General features: G+C 41.4%; 1 protein-coding gene across 2 annotated transcripts in view; it reads right to left on the bottom strand.

Annotated features, from left to right (window-relative positions):
• The window catches only part of LOC122563838 (A disintegrin and metalloproteinase with thrombospondin motifs 19-like), a 526911-nt gene that overhangs the window by 40911 nt on the left and 470695 nt on the right, over positions 1-15305 (bottom strand). For both annotated transcript variants that reach the window (XM_043718038.1, XM_043718033.1), the window contains exon 20: positions 7453-7605. In XM_043718038.1, coding sequence (XP_043573973.1) covers positions 7453-7605 — 153 coding nt within the window. The remainder of the gene's footprint in view (positions 1-7452; positions 7606-15305) is intronic.

Below are 15305 nucleotides of genomic sequence, written 5' to 3' on the forward strand. Positions count from 1 at the left end.
TTGTCTACTTTCACTCCTTCTAGAATTGATAACACCTGTTCGTAACTAACCTCGATCCTTTCTAGTCTAATATCTCATACCTCATTCTTCTCCTCTATAATATTCTCCTTTTCCTGAGTGAAAACTGATGAGAAATGTTCGTTTAGCACCTCTCCGATCTCTACAGGTCCACACTCAACTTCTCACTTCTGTCTTTGATTGGCCCTATTCCTGCCCTAGTCATCCTTTTTCTCCCTCACATACTTATAGAAAGCTTTAGGGTTCTCCTTTATTCTATTTGCTAAAGACTGCTCATGTCCTCTCTTTGCTCTTCTTAACTCTCTCTTTAAATCCTTCCTAGCTGATCTGTAACTCTCCATCGCCTCATCTGTACCATCTTGCCTCATCAACACATAAGCCTCCTTCTTCTTCATAACAAGAGATGCAATTTCTGTAGTAAACCACACTACCTCAGTAGGCGAGTCCTCGTCAAAAGTTCTCTCAGCCACCGTTATACTATCCTTGACTAACAAGGCCATGCCTCCCCCTCTTTTACTATCTTAATGAAAGATCTAAACCCTGGAACCTGCAACATCCATTCCTGACCCTGCTCTATCCATGTCTCTGAAATGGCCACAACATCGCAGTCCCAGGTACCTATCCATGCTGCAAGCTCACCTACCTTATTCCGGATGCACCATCCTTGCAGCCACATGTTCAGCTGATATCTCTCCGTATTCCTTGCCTCACTATCACATGGCACGGGTAACAATCCAGAGATAACAACTCTGTTTGTTCTAGCTCTCAGCTTCCACCCTAGCTCCCTGAAATCCTGCCTTACATCCCTATCCTTCTTTCTACCTATGTCGTTGGTACCTACATGGACAACGACTTGAGGCTGGTCACCTTCTCCCTTCAGGACCCCAAAGATACGATCCGAGACATCACGGACCCTGGAACCTGGGAGGCAACACACCAACCGTGAGTCTCATTCGCTCCCAACAAACCTTCTATCTGAGTCTCTAACTATTGAGTCCCCAATGACTAACACTCACCTCTTTTCCCTCCTTCCCTTCTGTGCAACAGGGACAGGCTCTGTGCCTGCTTGCCCCTGGTAAGTCACCCCCCACCCCCCAACAGTATCCAAAACGGTGTACGTGTTTTTCAGGGGAACGACCACAGGGAATTCCTACACTGACTGTTTTTTCCTCTTTCGAACAGTCACCCAGTTTTCTTCGTGCCTTGGACTAACTACTTCCCTGTAACTGCTATTTATCACAGCCTCTGCCTCCCGAATGATCCGAAGTTCATCCAGCTCCTGCTCCAGATTCCTAACACAGTCTTGGAGGAGCGAGAGTTGGGTGCATTTCCTAAGAGCTGGCAAGTCATGTTAAAATTATACAAGACATTGATTCGGCCGCATTTAGAATACTGTGTATAGTTCTGGTCACCACATTACCAAAAGGATGTGGACACTTTGGAGAGGGTGCAGAGAAGGTTTACGAGGATGTTGCCTGGTATGGAAGGTGCTAGCTATGAAGAGAGGTTGAGTAGGTTAGGTTTATTTTCATTAGAAAAAAGGAGATTGAGGGGTGACCTGATTGAGGTCGACGAATCATTAAGGGTATGGACAGGGTGGACAGAGGCAGGCTTTTTCCCAGGGTGAAGGATTCAATAACGAGAGGTCACGCTTTCAAGGTGAGAGGTGGAAAGTTTAAGGGGGATACACGCAGCAAGTACTTCACACAGAGGGTGGTGGGCGTATGGAACGTGTTGCCAGCAGAGGTGGTTGAGGCAGGCACAGTAGATTCATTTAAGATGTGTCTGGACAGATGCATGAGTAGGTGGGGAGCAGAGGGATACAGATGCTTAGGAATTGACCAACAGGTTTAGACAGTAGATTTGGATCGGCTTAGGCTTGGAGGGTTGAAGGGCCTGTTCCTGGGCTGTAAATTTTATTTGTTCTTTGATATTACCAATAGGTTAAGTAGATGGGAAAAGATGTGGTAAATGGAATGAATATGTAGGAAAATATAAAATTGTTGGTTTTGGAAAGAAGAATTTTTAAAAAAATCATAATACCTAAATGGTGAGAGATTGCAGAGTTTTGAGACGCCGAGAGATCTGGGTATCCTTGTGCATGAATCACCAAAAGTTAGAATACAGCTACAGCAAGGAATTACAACATCAAATACTATGACATCAGGAGAAGTGAACACAAAGTAGGCATTTCGGAAGAAGAGTCAAATCAGACAAGATGGGCATGATAGTATCGTTTAAGATATATCTAAACAGATACATGAATGAGCAGGGAGCAGAGGGATACAGACCTTAGAAAATAGGTGACAGGTTTAGATATAGGATCTGGATCGGCACAGGCTTGGAGGGCTGAAGGGCTTGCTCCTCTGCTGTTGTTCTTTGACCTTTATCGCTGTTTTGTTTTGCATACTTGTCACCTTTTGCATAGATGGAACCTTTTGAGTTCCTCTGGCACTTTCTGATTTTATTTCAAAAGCAGAGATTTTATGCTTCATTTGGACAAGGCTAAACACTTCTGGAGTACTATGCACAGTCTTGGTCACCTTATTTAAGGAATGCATTGGAGACAATTCAGAGAAGGTTTACCACATTAAAGCTTAAAATTAGAAAGTTGTCTTAATAAATAATGGCATTCTGCTCACTTTTGTTTCTCCTTTCTGTATCTATATACCTTTCTGTGACTCATGAATTAGAACCAAGAACCGTTCTCACCTTGAAATTCTGCACTTCTCTGCTTAAGTAATTTTCTGTCTTTTTATTCTTCCTGCCAAAGTGAACTATTTCACATTTTCCCATGTAATACTCCATCTGCCAGATTTTTGCCCACTGGCTCAGCCTACCTATATTCAAGTACAACTTTTTGTGATTTCTTTACAACATATTATAATGCCTTTCTTGATTCACTCCGTGCAAATTTAGCTCCCATGCCTTCACTCCCCTCATCTCTGTCATTGATGTAAATTGTAAAAGGTTGGGGTCACAGCACAGACACTGGCAGGATTTCACTCGTCACTTCCTGCCAATCTGAAAAAGTTCCATTTGTTTATACACTCATTTTCTGCCAGCCAATCTTCTCTCCATGCAAATGTTACCCCATATACTATGAACTCCTTTTATGTGACACTTTGGCAAATGCCTCAGGATATCCAAGTATGATACATCTACATACTTCCCAATGTCCAAAGCTCATGTTTTTCCTACAAAGACTTCCAATAAGTTAAATTGGATGTCATAGTATTTGATGTTGTAATTCCAATAATCATGATTAAACATGATTTTTCTCTGATTAGATTCCCTACGGTGTGGAAACAGGCCCTTCACCCCAAAAAGTCCACACCAACCCTCCAAAAAGCCACCCACACAGACCCATTCACCTCTGATTAATGCACCTAACACTATGGGCAATTTAGCAAGGCCAATTCACCTGACCTGCACATCTCTGGATTGCGGGAGGAAGCCAGCGTACCCGGAGGAAACCCACACAGATGTGGGGAGAATGTGCAAACTCCACATATACAGTCCAGAGGCTGGAATTGAACCTGGGACTCTGGTGCTGTGAGGCACCACTGAGCCACCATGCCACCCCTTGGTGATAAACCATGTTGACTCTTTCCAATTACCTTGTGTTTTGCAAAGTTCCCAAGCTATAACCTCCTGATTGTGGAATGACAGTTGATTACAGGGCCGCTTTTTGACAGCAGGGGAAGGGCTGAGGGATATGATACTTTGATTCAGTACGATTAACTAATTGATCTTTTGAGCTTTAGGGAACTCATGGTATCTGAGCTGAAATGCAGATGGAAGACTGGCTTTATGTGCCTACCTTCACCTTCCTCCTCCTTATTCTTCTATTTCTCTCCATTGAAATCCTCATCAGATGATGATTGGCAAGCAACCTATTTCCTCCTTGACCTCTAGTCCTAGCTGCTATGCTACATGTACAGATCATAGCAGACCATGACTATCATAGAATCCCTCATTGTGAAGTATAAAAGGGTGTACTCAGATACTTATAGGCACCTTAAGTGCATCTTGAGCTCACTTCATCACATAATTCTTCATCACATTGCAATAAAAGTTGGGGTTCTATTCTGAGGAAGTTAGAAAGCCACAAAGGAATCAGTTCCATGTTTTACTTCTCTTCCAAGGCATACTGGGGACTCAAGAGTCAAACATTCCACTACCAAAAAGCCTCACTGCAGTATCAATTGCATGTCTGTCCACTTACAGAATAGACAGAACATCTCAGTAGGGAGGAGACTGACTAAATTCGAGAGAAGGAATCAATTGGAGCCACACATGTGGATTCCTCTGCAGCCTCAGACAGAGGTATTTGTCCTCCCCAGACAAAACTGATAGCCTTGGCTACAACCCTGTTAAACTGCCTCCTGCTCCCATTGTCTTACTTCCCCTCTGTATTAGCATAGGAATGTGAATCCCACATTGAGAACAGGCAAAACCCTTCTGTTTAATCTTCTTCCATCAACACATGATCATGAAGAATACAATAATCAGTCCCTGTAATCTAGTCATACAGTTTCACAGGTCATCGACGTTCACTGGGCTTTGTAAATTTATAATTGCCTATCTTAAACTATATAAGGACAACTGACCATGTGATTGAAGATCTTTTGTATTATTCCTATAAGAAATGCCATATTTGTGTGTAGGGCAGAGATTCATGGAGAAGTGTCATCACAAGTAGACAAATGACTACTTTTGAGGACATTGAGAATCTCTCACTGGCTGTCTAATAATAAAGCATCTACCATTGTACTGAAATTTGTGCTGTCCAGATTTGTGGAACAAAATATACATCAACACTTCCTGCTGCTGGAATTACATGTGAGATAATCTGTTTTACCGAATTTGCCTTTCCCAAGGCTGTGTTTGTGGGATGTTACTATTTTGGAACAGTTAATTAGTCAATATATCTATTATTTTGTTAAGCATTTCAATACAATTACAGTTAAGCCAATTATTTTCTTTTTATTTTGAGTGTATTTTAACTGTAGCATGAAAATAAAGTGTGTTTTGTTTGAAGTTGAGTTGTTTGACCAATCAAATTGCAGCTGGAATACAACACTTTACACTTACCTTTAAAATAAGAAAAAGTTAGTGTCTAGGCTATCTTTTTCATATATTTTGAGGGGATCTGGTCTGGTCCATAACACACTCAAGAAGCTTGAAACCATTCAGGACAAGGCCACCCATTTGACTGGCACCACATCCACAAACATTCACTCCCTTCACCACCTACACTCAGTCGCAGCAGTGTGTACCATCTTATGACATGTTGTAGAAATTCACCAAGGCTCTTTCAACAACACCTTCCAAACCCACGACCACTACATTCAGAAAAGACAAGGGCAACAAATGCATTGGAACACTATCTGCTGCAAGTTCCCCTCGGAGCCTCTCACCGTCCAGGAAATGTATTGCCATTCCTTCAGTGTCACTGGAACAAATCCTGGAACCTCAACCCCTCCCCTCCAACACCATTTTGGGTCTACACACAAAACACCGACTGCACCGGTTCAAAAAGGCACCTCCACTTTCTCAAGGGCAACAAAGGACCAGCAATAAATGTTACACCCATCTTCCATGAGTAAATATGAAAACAAGCTGATGGTCCTGGCAAACATTTTATTTGCCAAATGCATTTATGTATAGTTAACTGACAATATCTTAATACCATCTCCAGATAACTTTTTGCAAGTTATCTGGGAGTAAAATAGTGGATCAAAACCAGAAGTTGCAGGAGAAGGTCATCAGGTCAGGTGTCATCTGTGGAGAGAGTTTGTGCTGTGAGTGCTGATCCTTTAATCAACCTCAGGATCTTTAAATTTCTCCATGGAATGGCACTTAATCCTATGCCCCTTTTCATAACACTTTCTCCTTCTGGGAAACACATAGAGAAGCTGACAATTTCAAGTTATGGTAAAAATCTCATAAAAGTGCCTGAATTTAAATATTGTAATCATTAACTCCACTCTCTGGAGGAGCTTTACCCAAACCTGTCACAGTTGAACAACTAGTAGGCACATTACCAGCACTTTGGGTTCAAGTTACATATTTTTGCCAATGTAACCACTCCCCGTATCTGACCCCTGGCATGTGGCTGATTAAAATTCTTTCCACAAGGGCAAGATTAAAGGGTTTGCCACTCTTGGACAGGGCAGCTACAGGACTAAATATTTCCCAAGCCAGACAACGTTTAAAAAGTAGCAGAAACATTTTATACTTGGATGTATTGAATTTTACCAGCTTGGACCACTCCCAGTTGGCATTAAGGACATGCAAGATGCTAATCTGAGAGATTTCTGATGAAGCCATTTGCCAATAGGTCTCATTACTGATGCCAGCTGAATGGCTCCCAGCTGTGTTTGGAGGCCTAATAGTTGAGTCAGTCTGGGACAAAAAAGAAAAGTTTAAAAAATGAAACTGCCTACCTAGTAAGAATGGCTTCCATTTTTGACACTGCATATCTGGCATGATCCTGAAAGAACTGTACAACACTTACCTTATTTAAGAGTGACATAGAGAGTACCCAGAGCTAAGCATCAACAAAATGTTTGAGTGCAAACTAAAACCTGAAGAACTTTGTAGTGGAGGGGAGAAACAACAAAATATTGTTGTAATTACAATAAAAATAAAATGAACTATAAAATAATCAACCTCTAAAAGGAAAAGGTAAGTCAACATCTAAAGTGCAACTCTCTGTCAGAACACTTCTGATCATGTGTTCATTTCAAAGGCTAATTTCTTTGTATATCAAGTACTGACTTACTAGGCGTATATGATTTCAAGTATTCAAGTCCATTTTTCCATAATATTGGCCAGATCCTTCCCATAGGAACTGATTGACTTCAAGATCTGGTAGTATCCAAATCAATTTTCCTCAAATTACTTAATGTTGAAGCCACAGCAGTGAATGTTGTCAAGATCTGTTATTAAACTGTGGGGGCAACATATATGGGTATGGTCTAGTTCTCATCAAATATCTAAATGGTGCATTTTTAATACAAGGTCATAGATAATCATCCCTCTCTAGCCTTATTCTCCCTAACTGAAGTCAAGGCCAATTATAATTCCACCAAATTGAAATTAGCTCGCTCAGTGTGGATTGTGGGTAGTTTCTTGAAATCTTCTGGGACTAATGTTATTGACTGCATTAACATAACAAACTACTTGGGGAGTAAGATATTGAACTTTGGTGTTTTACTTCTGTGAAATCTAATTAATTCTTGTTTATCTCAAAGTAGAAGAATGGTCAACAGCAATCACTGAACAACCCAGAATTAATTATTGCACTGAACCACTCACATATTTTATACAATCTCATGCACCTGTAGGTAAGAAAGGACTGTATAAAGTTAGCAATATGAAAGGAACGCTACACAAAAAAATGCTGATTTGCCAAACATATATCACCTTAGACCAGTCTCCTGTTCTCCAGACATAGCACTTTGAATAATCTTCACAGTCTTCTGCCTCCTTTGGGCGGGTTGATAAATCGCATTTCTTCCGTGGATTGGTACATTTTATTGTTCGATGTCGAGCTCCCTTGCCACATTTCACAGAACACTGTAACACACATCAACATAAGGATATAATTTACAATAACATCACACCATATCCAACACTGCTACAGATGTTGACACAACGCTCAACTCATCTGTTCCTAAAAATCCCTAAAGGAAACTAAAATTCTGAAAACACACGACACAGCGATCAGAAGAAAATGATAAATCATTGAGCAAATGTCAAGATTTTGTGACAGCTGTTTCTGTTGAAATCTGTGTTCGTTTATATCCACAGGTGAATTACGTTGTCTGCATTCCTAAACTGAGCTGATACTAAATCATTTGGCTTAAGTACTCTAGCTGAAACTCAGTTGGTTCTAGCAATAGGTATCTTGTCTTAATTTATCTTCCTCCATAAAACTTGACATGCCAATTTATTGCATCCTCAGAAATGGCAGATCTCGGTGATTTGGTCAGCTGAAAAATTATATGGTGCCAAACATTTTATTTTCTTGTTCCTCTCCAGAAGTTGCTAACTAATGTTAGGCTCATTGACAATGCAATACCACTATTTTATTTCTTATATTATCGTGTCTATTGGGAAATGGATCAGTTTATTCAGAAGCTTCCACATTTAAATTTGATCATCTAACTCCTGTCTGAAAAAGAGTTAACTGAACTGAGAAAGGGGAAAGCAAGTAACTGGTAGGAATTCACGCATATTGGCATCTACTCATGAAGACATTTTAAACTATTCTTTTTTTAAAAAAATTCTTTGCATATCTGTAAAAGCCAAATTTTATGGTTCTAGCATGTAGCTAGACAGTAATTCTGCAGAAACTGTATACTTGGCAGAGTTTGGAAAATAATAACACAGAGAATCCCTACAGCGTGGAAACAGGCCATTAGACCCAACAAGACCACACCAACCCTCTAAAGCGTAACCCACTCAGACCCATTCCTCTACCCTATTACTCTACATTTACCCCTAACTAATGCACCTAACCTACCCATCCCTGAACACTATGGCCAATTTACCACGGCCAATTCATCTAACCTGCACATCTTTGGGTTTTGTCAGAGAGTGAACAATCAGAAATACACAGTGAATAATAGTGGAAATGAGAAAACATTTAGTGAAATATTTATGAGTCATTCAAACAGAGCTGTGGATTATCAGAAACTCTCAAATTCATGTAGATTCCCAAATTGATGTTTGTCAAGAATCATACAGCAAGACAAATATCATCTTCACAACTTGACTTGAAAGAATGTATTAATTCAATGCAATTGTGACTGATTTGTTCCTTAGAAATATTTTTTTCTTAATCTCTGTGGAGAAGATGATTATCATTAGCCTTTTGGAAATCAATTCATTTTTACTTTAAGATATGTTGACATTGAGTAAAGTATTGCTTCAACTGTACAGGAGCTTGGTTAAACCACACCTGGAGTTTTAGTTTTAGAATGCAGTTTTAGTCTCCTTATCTCAGAAAGATATTCTTGCCATAGACAAAGATTCGCCAGACTTATTTCTGGGGTCGCAGGACTATCCTATGAAGAGAGTTTGGTCAAATTAGATCTATATTCTCTAGAGTTTCAAAGAATGAAAGGTAATTTCATTGAATCCTACAAAGTACTTGAAGTGTAGGTGCAGATAAAATGCTTCCACGAGTTGGACAGTCTAGAAGTAGGTGGCACAACTTAAAAGTAAGGGGCATTGCATTTATGACCAAGGTGAAGAGGTTTTTTTTACTTCAGAGAGTGGCGAATCACATAATTCTTTGTTTATAGGGCTCTGGAACCTCAGTCTTCATCTCAGGCTCTGACTTATTAACTACAGCTCCACCTTCAACATCATCATTCCAAAGAAACTCTTCTCCAAACCCTGAGTCCAAGGCTTTGGCTCCTATTCTGTAACAAGATCCTCAACATCTTGACCCATAGACCTCAATCAATAAGGAAAACTGACATCATGTCCTCCGCCATAATCCTCAACACTGGTGTCCACAAGGCTATATACTCAGCCTTCTACTGTACTGCTCATAGACTCACGACTGTGTGGCCAAATTTCATCCCAGCTCCATTTACAAGTTTGCTGTCTACGCTACTGTTGTAGATCAGATCTCAAACAATGATGATACAGAATACAGGAAAGAAATTGAGTGCTTAGCAGCATGGTGCAAAGACAACAATCTCTCCATCAACATCAGCACAATGAAGGAGCTGGTCATTGACTTCAGGAAGTGGAGTGGAGGGCACGCCCCTGTCTGTATCAATGGTGCTGAGGTGGAGGTGATTGAGAGCAACAAGTTCCTAGGAGTAAATATCACCAACAATCTCTTCTGGCCCACTCATGTCAACATGACAGTAAAGAAATCACAACAACATCCCTACTTTGTCAGGAGGCTAAAGAAATTTGGCACATCCACAAGGGCTCTTAACAAGTTTTATTGATGCACCACAGAATTCATCATATCTAGAAGCATCACAGTGTTGTATGGTGACTGCTCTTCCCAAGACTGCAAGAAACTTCAGAGAGTCATGAACACAGCCCAGTCCATCATGCAAATCAGCCTTCCAGCCATTGAGCTGAAAATGTGTTGCTGGAAAAGCGCAGCAGGTCAGGCAGCATCCAAGGAGCAGGAGAATCGACGTTTCGGGCATAAGCCCTTCTTCAGGAATGAAGAAGCCCTTCCTGCAACACATTTTCAGCTCTGATCTCCAGCAGCTGCAGTCCTCACTTTTTCCATCCATTGACTCCATGTATACTTCCTGCTAAAAGCAACCAATATAATCAAACATAATTCTCACCCCAGTTATACTTGCTTCCATTGGGCAGAAGATACAAAAGTTTGAATACACGCATGAACAGATTCAAGAACAACTGCTTTCCTGTTATTATCAGACTTTTGATCAGACTTCTCAAATGTTAATGTTGACCTCTCTCTCTCTCTCTGTGCACCTTCTCTGTGGCTGTAACACTGTATTCTGCATTCTGTTCTGCTACCCTGATATACTTTGTATGGTATGATCTGCTTGTAGAGTATGCAAAACAACACTTGCCATTCTATTTCAGTACATGGCATAACAAAAAATCAAATCAAATCAAATCAAACTTTTAGTTCCCAACATTGCAAATGATTATGAGGATAGTGTTGGTTAAAGGCATTGAAGTATTTCATCAGCCATGATTGTATTAAATGGTGGCTGGAAATAAATGGCTAGCCTCTGACAAGTGGCCTTATAGGCCTTTAAAGTATCTAAACTGCTCACCCACTGCAGATGGACCTTCTGATTGTCATCCTGCCTTTGAAAAAATGGCAATGATGCAACATGGTAACTGCAAATGGCTAACTGTGCCTTCTGGGCAGTAGAAATCTTGTCCCAAAGAATCGTTAACCTCAACAATGGAACACCCACACCCTCTAGAGTAGAAAATTCCAAAAACTGACAATCTTCCAAATGAAATTTCTCCTCAACTCGGTTCTTAATGAGCAGTTCCTTATCCTGATACTGCCAACGTGGCCTGAAATTCCTCAGCCGAGAGAAGCAATCTCTTAGTATTTAGTATGTTTTGGTGAGATGACTTCTCAAATGCCTAAATGAGAATGTATAGGCTCAGTTTATCGGCCATAAAATGGGAAAACTTGTCATTCTAGTGACCAGTCTTTTGACTTAAATTACAATAACCCCATTTGAAGTCTACCCTTCCTTAAATTCATTATGGAGAATAAAATTGTGAACAACACTCCAGTTGTGACATCTCCAGCATCCTAAACAATTAAAACAATTAAAACAAGATTTCTTTCTTCTTGCAATTCCAATTCCCTTGCAATAAAGTTCAACATGCCATTTGTCCTCCTAACTGCTTGATGCATCTGAAGACTAATTTGCCGTGTTTTGTTTAGGAATACACCAAGTCCCTCTACACACAAACATCAAAAGATTATGCTCCTTTCAAAGAGATATTTTGCTTTTCTATTTTTACTATTAAAATGCATTAGCTCACATTTCCCCACATTAAACTCCACCCTGCCACCTTGCCTATATCTCTAAGTAACATCTTTACATCCTCCTTAAATATGTTCCCATATATCTCTGTACCATCAGCAAAAACAGTAACATAACTCTTAGACTGTTGGTCAAAGTTATTAATTTAGATACCACATAGATGAGGTTTCATTCCAGATCATTGCATCATTCCAATAGTTACAGCCTGCCAACTTAAAAAATGTCACAATATCTGCACTCTTTGCTTCCTGTCCATTAACCAAATCTCCAGCCATGTAAATATATTGCTCTTGACTCCAGAAACCCGTATCTTGCATATTAACCCCTTAGTCAAGAGTATGGTGATGGAAAAGCACATATTAACCCCTTAGTATACCTTGCCATTGAATGTCTTTTGAAAATACAAGTGAATACTACATTAAAATAAAACAAATGTGGCGGCACAGTGGCACAGTGGTTAGCACTGCTGCCTCACAGCGCCAGAGACCCGGGTTCAATTCCCGCCTCAGGCAACTGACTGTGTGGAGTTTGCACGTTCTCCCCGTGTCTGCGTGGGTTTCCTCCGGGTGCTCCAGTTTCCTCCCACAGTCCAAAGATGCGCAGGTCAGGTGAATTGGCCATGCTGAATTGCCCGTAGTGTTTGGTAAGGGGTAAATGAAGGGGTATGGGTGGGTTGCGCATCGGCGGGTCGGTGTGGACTTGTTGGGCCGAAGGGCCTGTTTCCACACTGTAAGTAATCTAATCTAATCTGGGGTCTATAGGTGAATTCCACCCCTGATTTATTTTCTTATTATTACTTATTTCCAACCAAACTGATCCCATATCCCGATCGATTGCACCTGCGTCGATCCTCACCACCAAACTGATCCTTGATTAACAAATCTACACCACCTCCTTTTTCTTTTTTACATATTCAGCTGGAAAATTGAATACCCTTGAATATTGAGTAACCTCCCTACATAGCTGGCAAGTCATATTCATTTATTTCTAGAATGTAGGTTTGCTCGCTGAGCTGTAGGTTTGATATCCAGACGTTTCATTACCTGGCACTTATTTCTATTTATACTGTCACCTCATCTATCTTGTTACAAGTGTTGCATGTATTCAGAGAAAAGGAATGAAGCTTCACTTTTTACTGATTTGGAGGAGCCGGTGTTGGACTGGGATCACACATGTTAAAAGTTAAAAATCACACATGGCCTCAAATGGGACTTTGGGTTCATGTCACATTAAAGGTGACCCCACTGCACTATGCACTCTCTCTCTCACACACACAGACACACACATATACTCCCAAAGACCATACACTCACACAGACCCTCTCTCATACACAAACTCTCATATGCTCCCACACTCACACACGCACCCTCTGACAGAGTTATACTCCTTTACACTCACACTCACACACATACTTTCTCACAGACACTCAAAACCCCTGCACGCACACACCCACACCCACATACACACATATAAGTTTGTGGGGTGAATTTGTACTTGCAGAATTACATTTTATTTTGCTCAACAACTGCATGAATCCATGTAAGATTCTGTAAATCCCTTTTTTAGATTAGAATCAGTCTGACCATTGGGGCACAGACAGCCTCACACAGGGCACCTCACACCTTCAATGTATTATCTGGGCCAACATGGCACCTATTGTTAAAGTTCACTTGAGAATGTAACTTTAAGGAAGTTCTGGAATTTACATATGAAAGAACTGAAACCAACATGCCCATTCTAAAAGATGAGAGACTTAACAAACAATTCAGCTCTTTTTCGACATGTAATTTCAGTTAGATCACACTGTAAACTTTTGCTATAAATTCTGTGTCCTATGATCTTATACTCCATAACCACCCGATCAAGGAACAGTGCTCCGAAAGCTAGTGTTTCCAACTAAACCTGCTGGACAATTACTTGGTGTTGTGTGATTTGTAACTTTTTACTGTACAACTGGCGATTGGTCTCATTTCTGCTGCACGCTTCTCACTCTTTCCTGTGATACTTTATCGTTCAGCTTTTCACTACGCTGCACCTCCACTCTCAGCTTTGGATTTGTTAAACATCTCTTCAATTAAACACTTCCCTACCTCTAAATAATTAATTTAATGCCCTTTCCACAATCCTGACTGTTTGATTCATCAGGACACTGGTTGCAGCATAGTTCAAATTAAACCTATCCCAAAAAGCCTTACTGTTTCCCTAGTAATGATACTTGTGCCCCATGTATCAAAGCTGAAAATGTGTTGCTGGAAAAGCACAGCAGGTCAGGCAGCATCCAAGGAACAAGAGAATCGACGTTTCGGGCATAAGCCCTTCTTCAGGAATGAGGAAAGTGTGCCCAGCAGGCTAAGATAAAAAGTAGGGAGGAGGGACTTGGGGGAGGGGCGTTGGAAATACCTATCGCATTTCCAACGCCCCTCCCCCAAGTCCCTCCTCCCTACCTTTTATCTTAGCCTGTTGGGCACACTTTCCTCATTCCTGAAGAAGGGTTTATGCCTGAAACGTTGACTCTCCTGCTCCTTGGATGCTGCCTGACCTGCTGCGCTTTTCCAGCAACACATTTTCAGCTCTGATCTCCAGCATCTGCAGTCCTCACTTTCTCCCCATGTATCAAAGCCCATTTCTTCCACACCAATCTTTAAGCCACACATTTGCGTCTCTAATTTATTTATCCTCTGCTGATTTTCACGTGGCTCAGATATCATTCCAGAGATTATCATCTTTGTGGGTCTGCATTTTGATATAACGAAGAGCTGCTCATTATCCCTTAGTAGAACCTCTTTCCAAATCTTACATTTGTTGTTGGTACATTCATCAACCATAACAAATGGATCTTTCCCCTCCCACTCCACGTTTCTCTCCAGTCCAGAAGAGTTCTCCTGACCATTGGCAGCAGGTAGGTAGCACAACCTTCTGCACAGTTGTCTCAATCTTTGCTGTAGAGATAGTCTTCTAAATGAGTGATTCCCTCTTGCTGTTACATTTCTCTTCTGCAGACACCCCCCTCCCGATCACCCTTCTCCAATGAAATGACATTCTGCACCACGGTGTGTGGTCAGTTCACTCGTCTGCCCTGCGGTCTGTGCCCTTATCCATATCAGGAGCACGAACCTTGTACCCTCAGGACGAGGCCACTGACTGAGGCTCCTCCAAAGCCTAAGTCGGAATCTCCATTCCTGCCTCACCCTCAATCACACTTTCCTGTCCCTCATCACAGATAAAATTTGATATAGATAGTTTAAGAGGTATGACTGCCTCCTGAATCACAGAGTCCAGGTAACTCTCCTACTCCCTGATGTGTTGCAGTGTTCAAAGCTCCAGCGCCTCACACCACTGATCCCATGCTCTCTCCTGCTCTTTCCAAAACTGCTGTCTCCACACATACTCTTGCACTATTTCAGAAGCATAGGGCGCCCTATCTCCATTTCTCACTGTTTTATCTGTACGTCCTGCTTTTTTTAGGCAATGGCTGAGAAGGGTATCTCACACAGTGCTGAAAATGCAGGGTATGGTCATTATTGCAGAAAGTGTATATTTGGAACTGAGGCTGGGGCTGGGACTGGGGCTGGGACTAGGGCTGGGGCTGGGACTGGGACAGTGACTGGGGCTAGGACTGGGACTGGAACTGGGACTAGGGTTGGGACTTGGGCTGGGACTGGGGCTGGGAGTGGGGCTGGTACTAGGACTGGGGCTGGGGCTGGGGCTGGGACTAGGATTGGGACTTGGGCTGGGTCTGGGGCTGGG

This window comes from Chiloscyllium plagiosum, chromosome 2, assembly GCF_004010195.1.
Source record: "Chiloscyllium plagiosum isolate BGI_BamShark_2017 chromosome 2, ASM401019v2, whole genome shotgun sequence".
NCBI classification, from domain to species: domain Eukaryota; kingdom Metazoa; phylum Chordata; class Chondrichthyes; order Orectolobiformes; family Hemiscylliidae; genus Chiloscyllium; species Chiloscyllium plagiosum.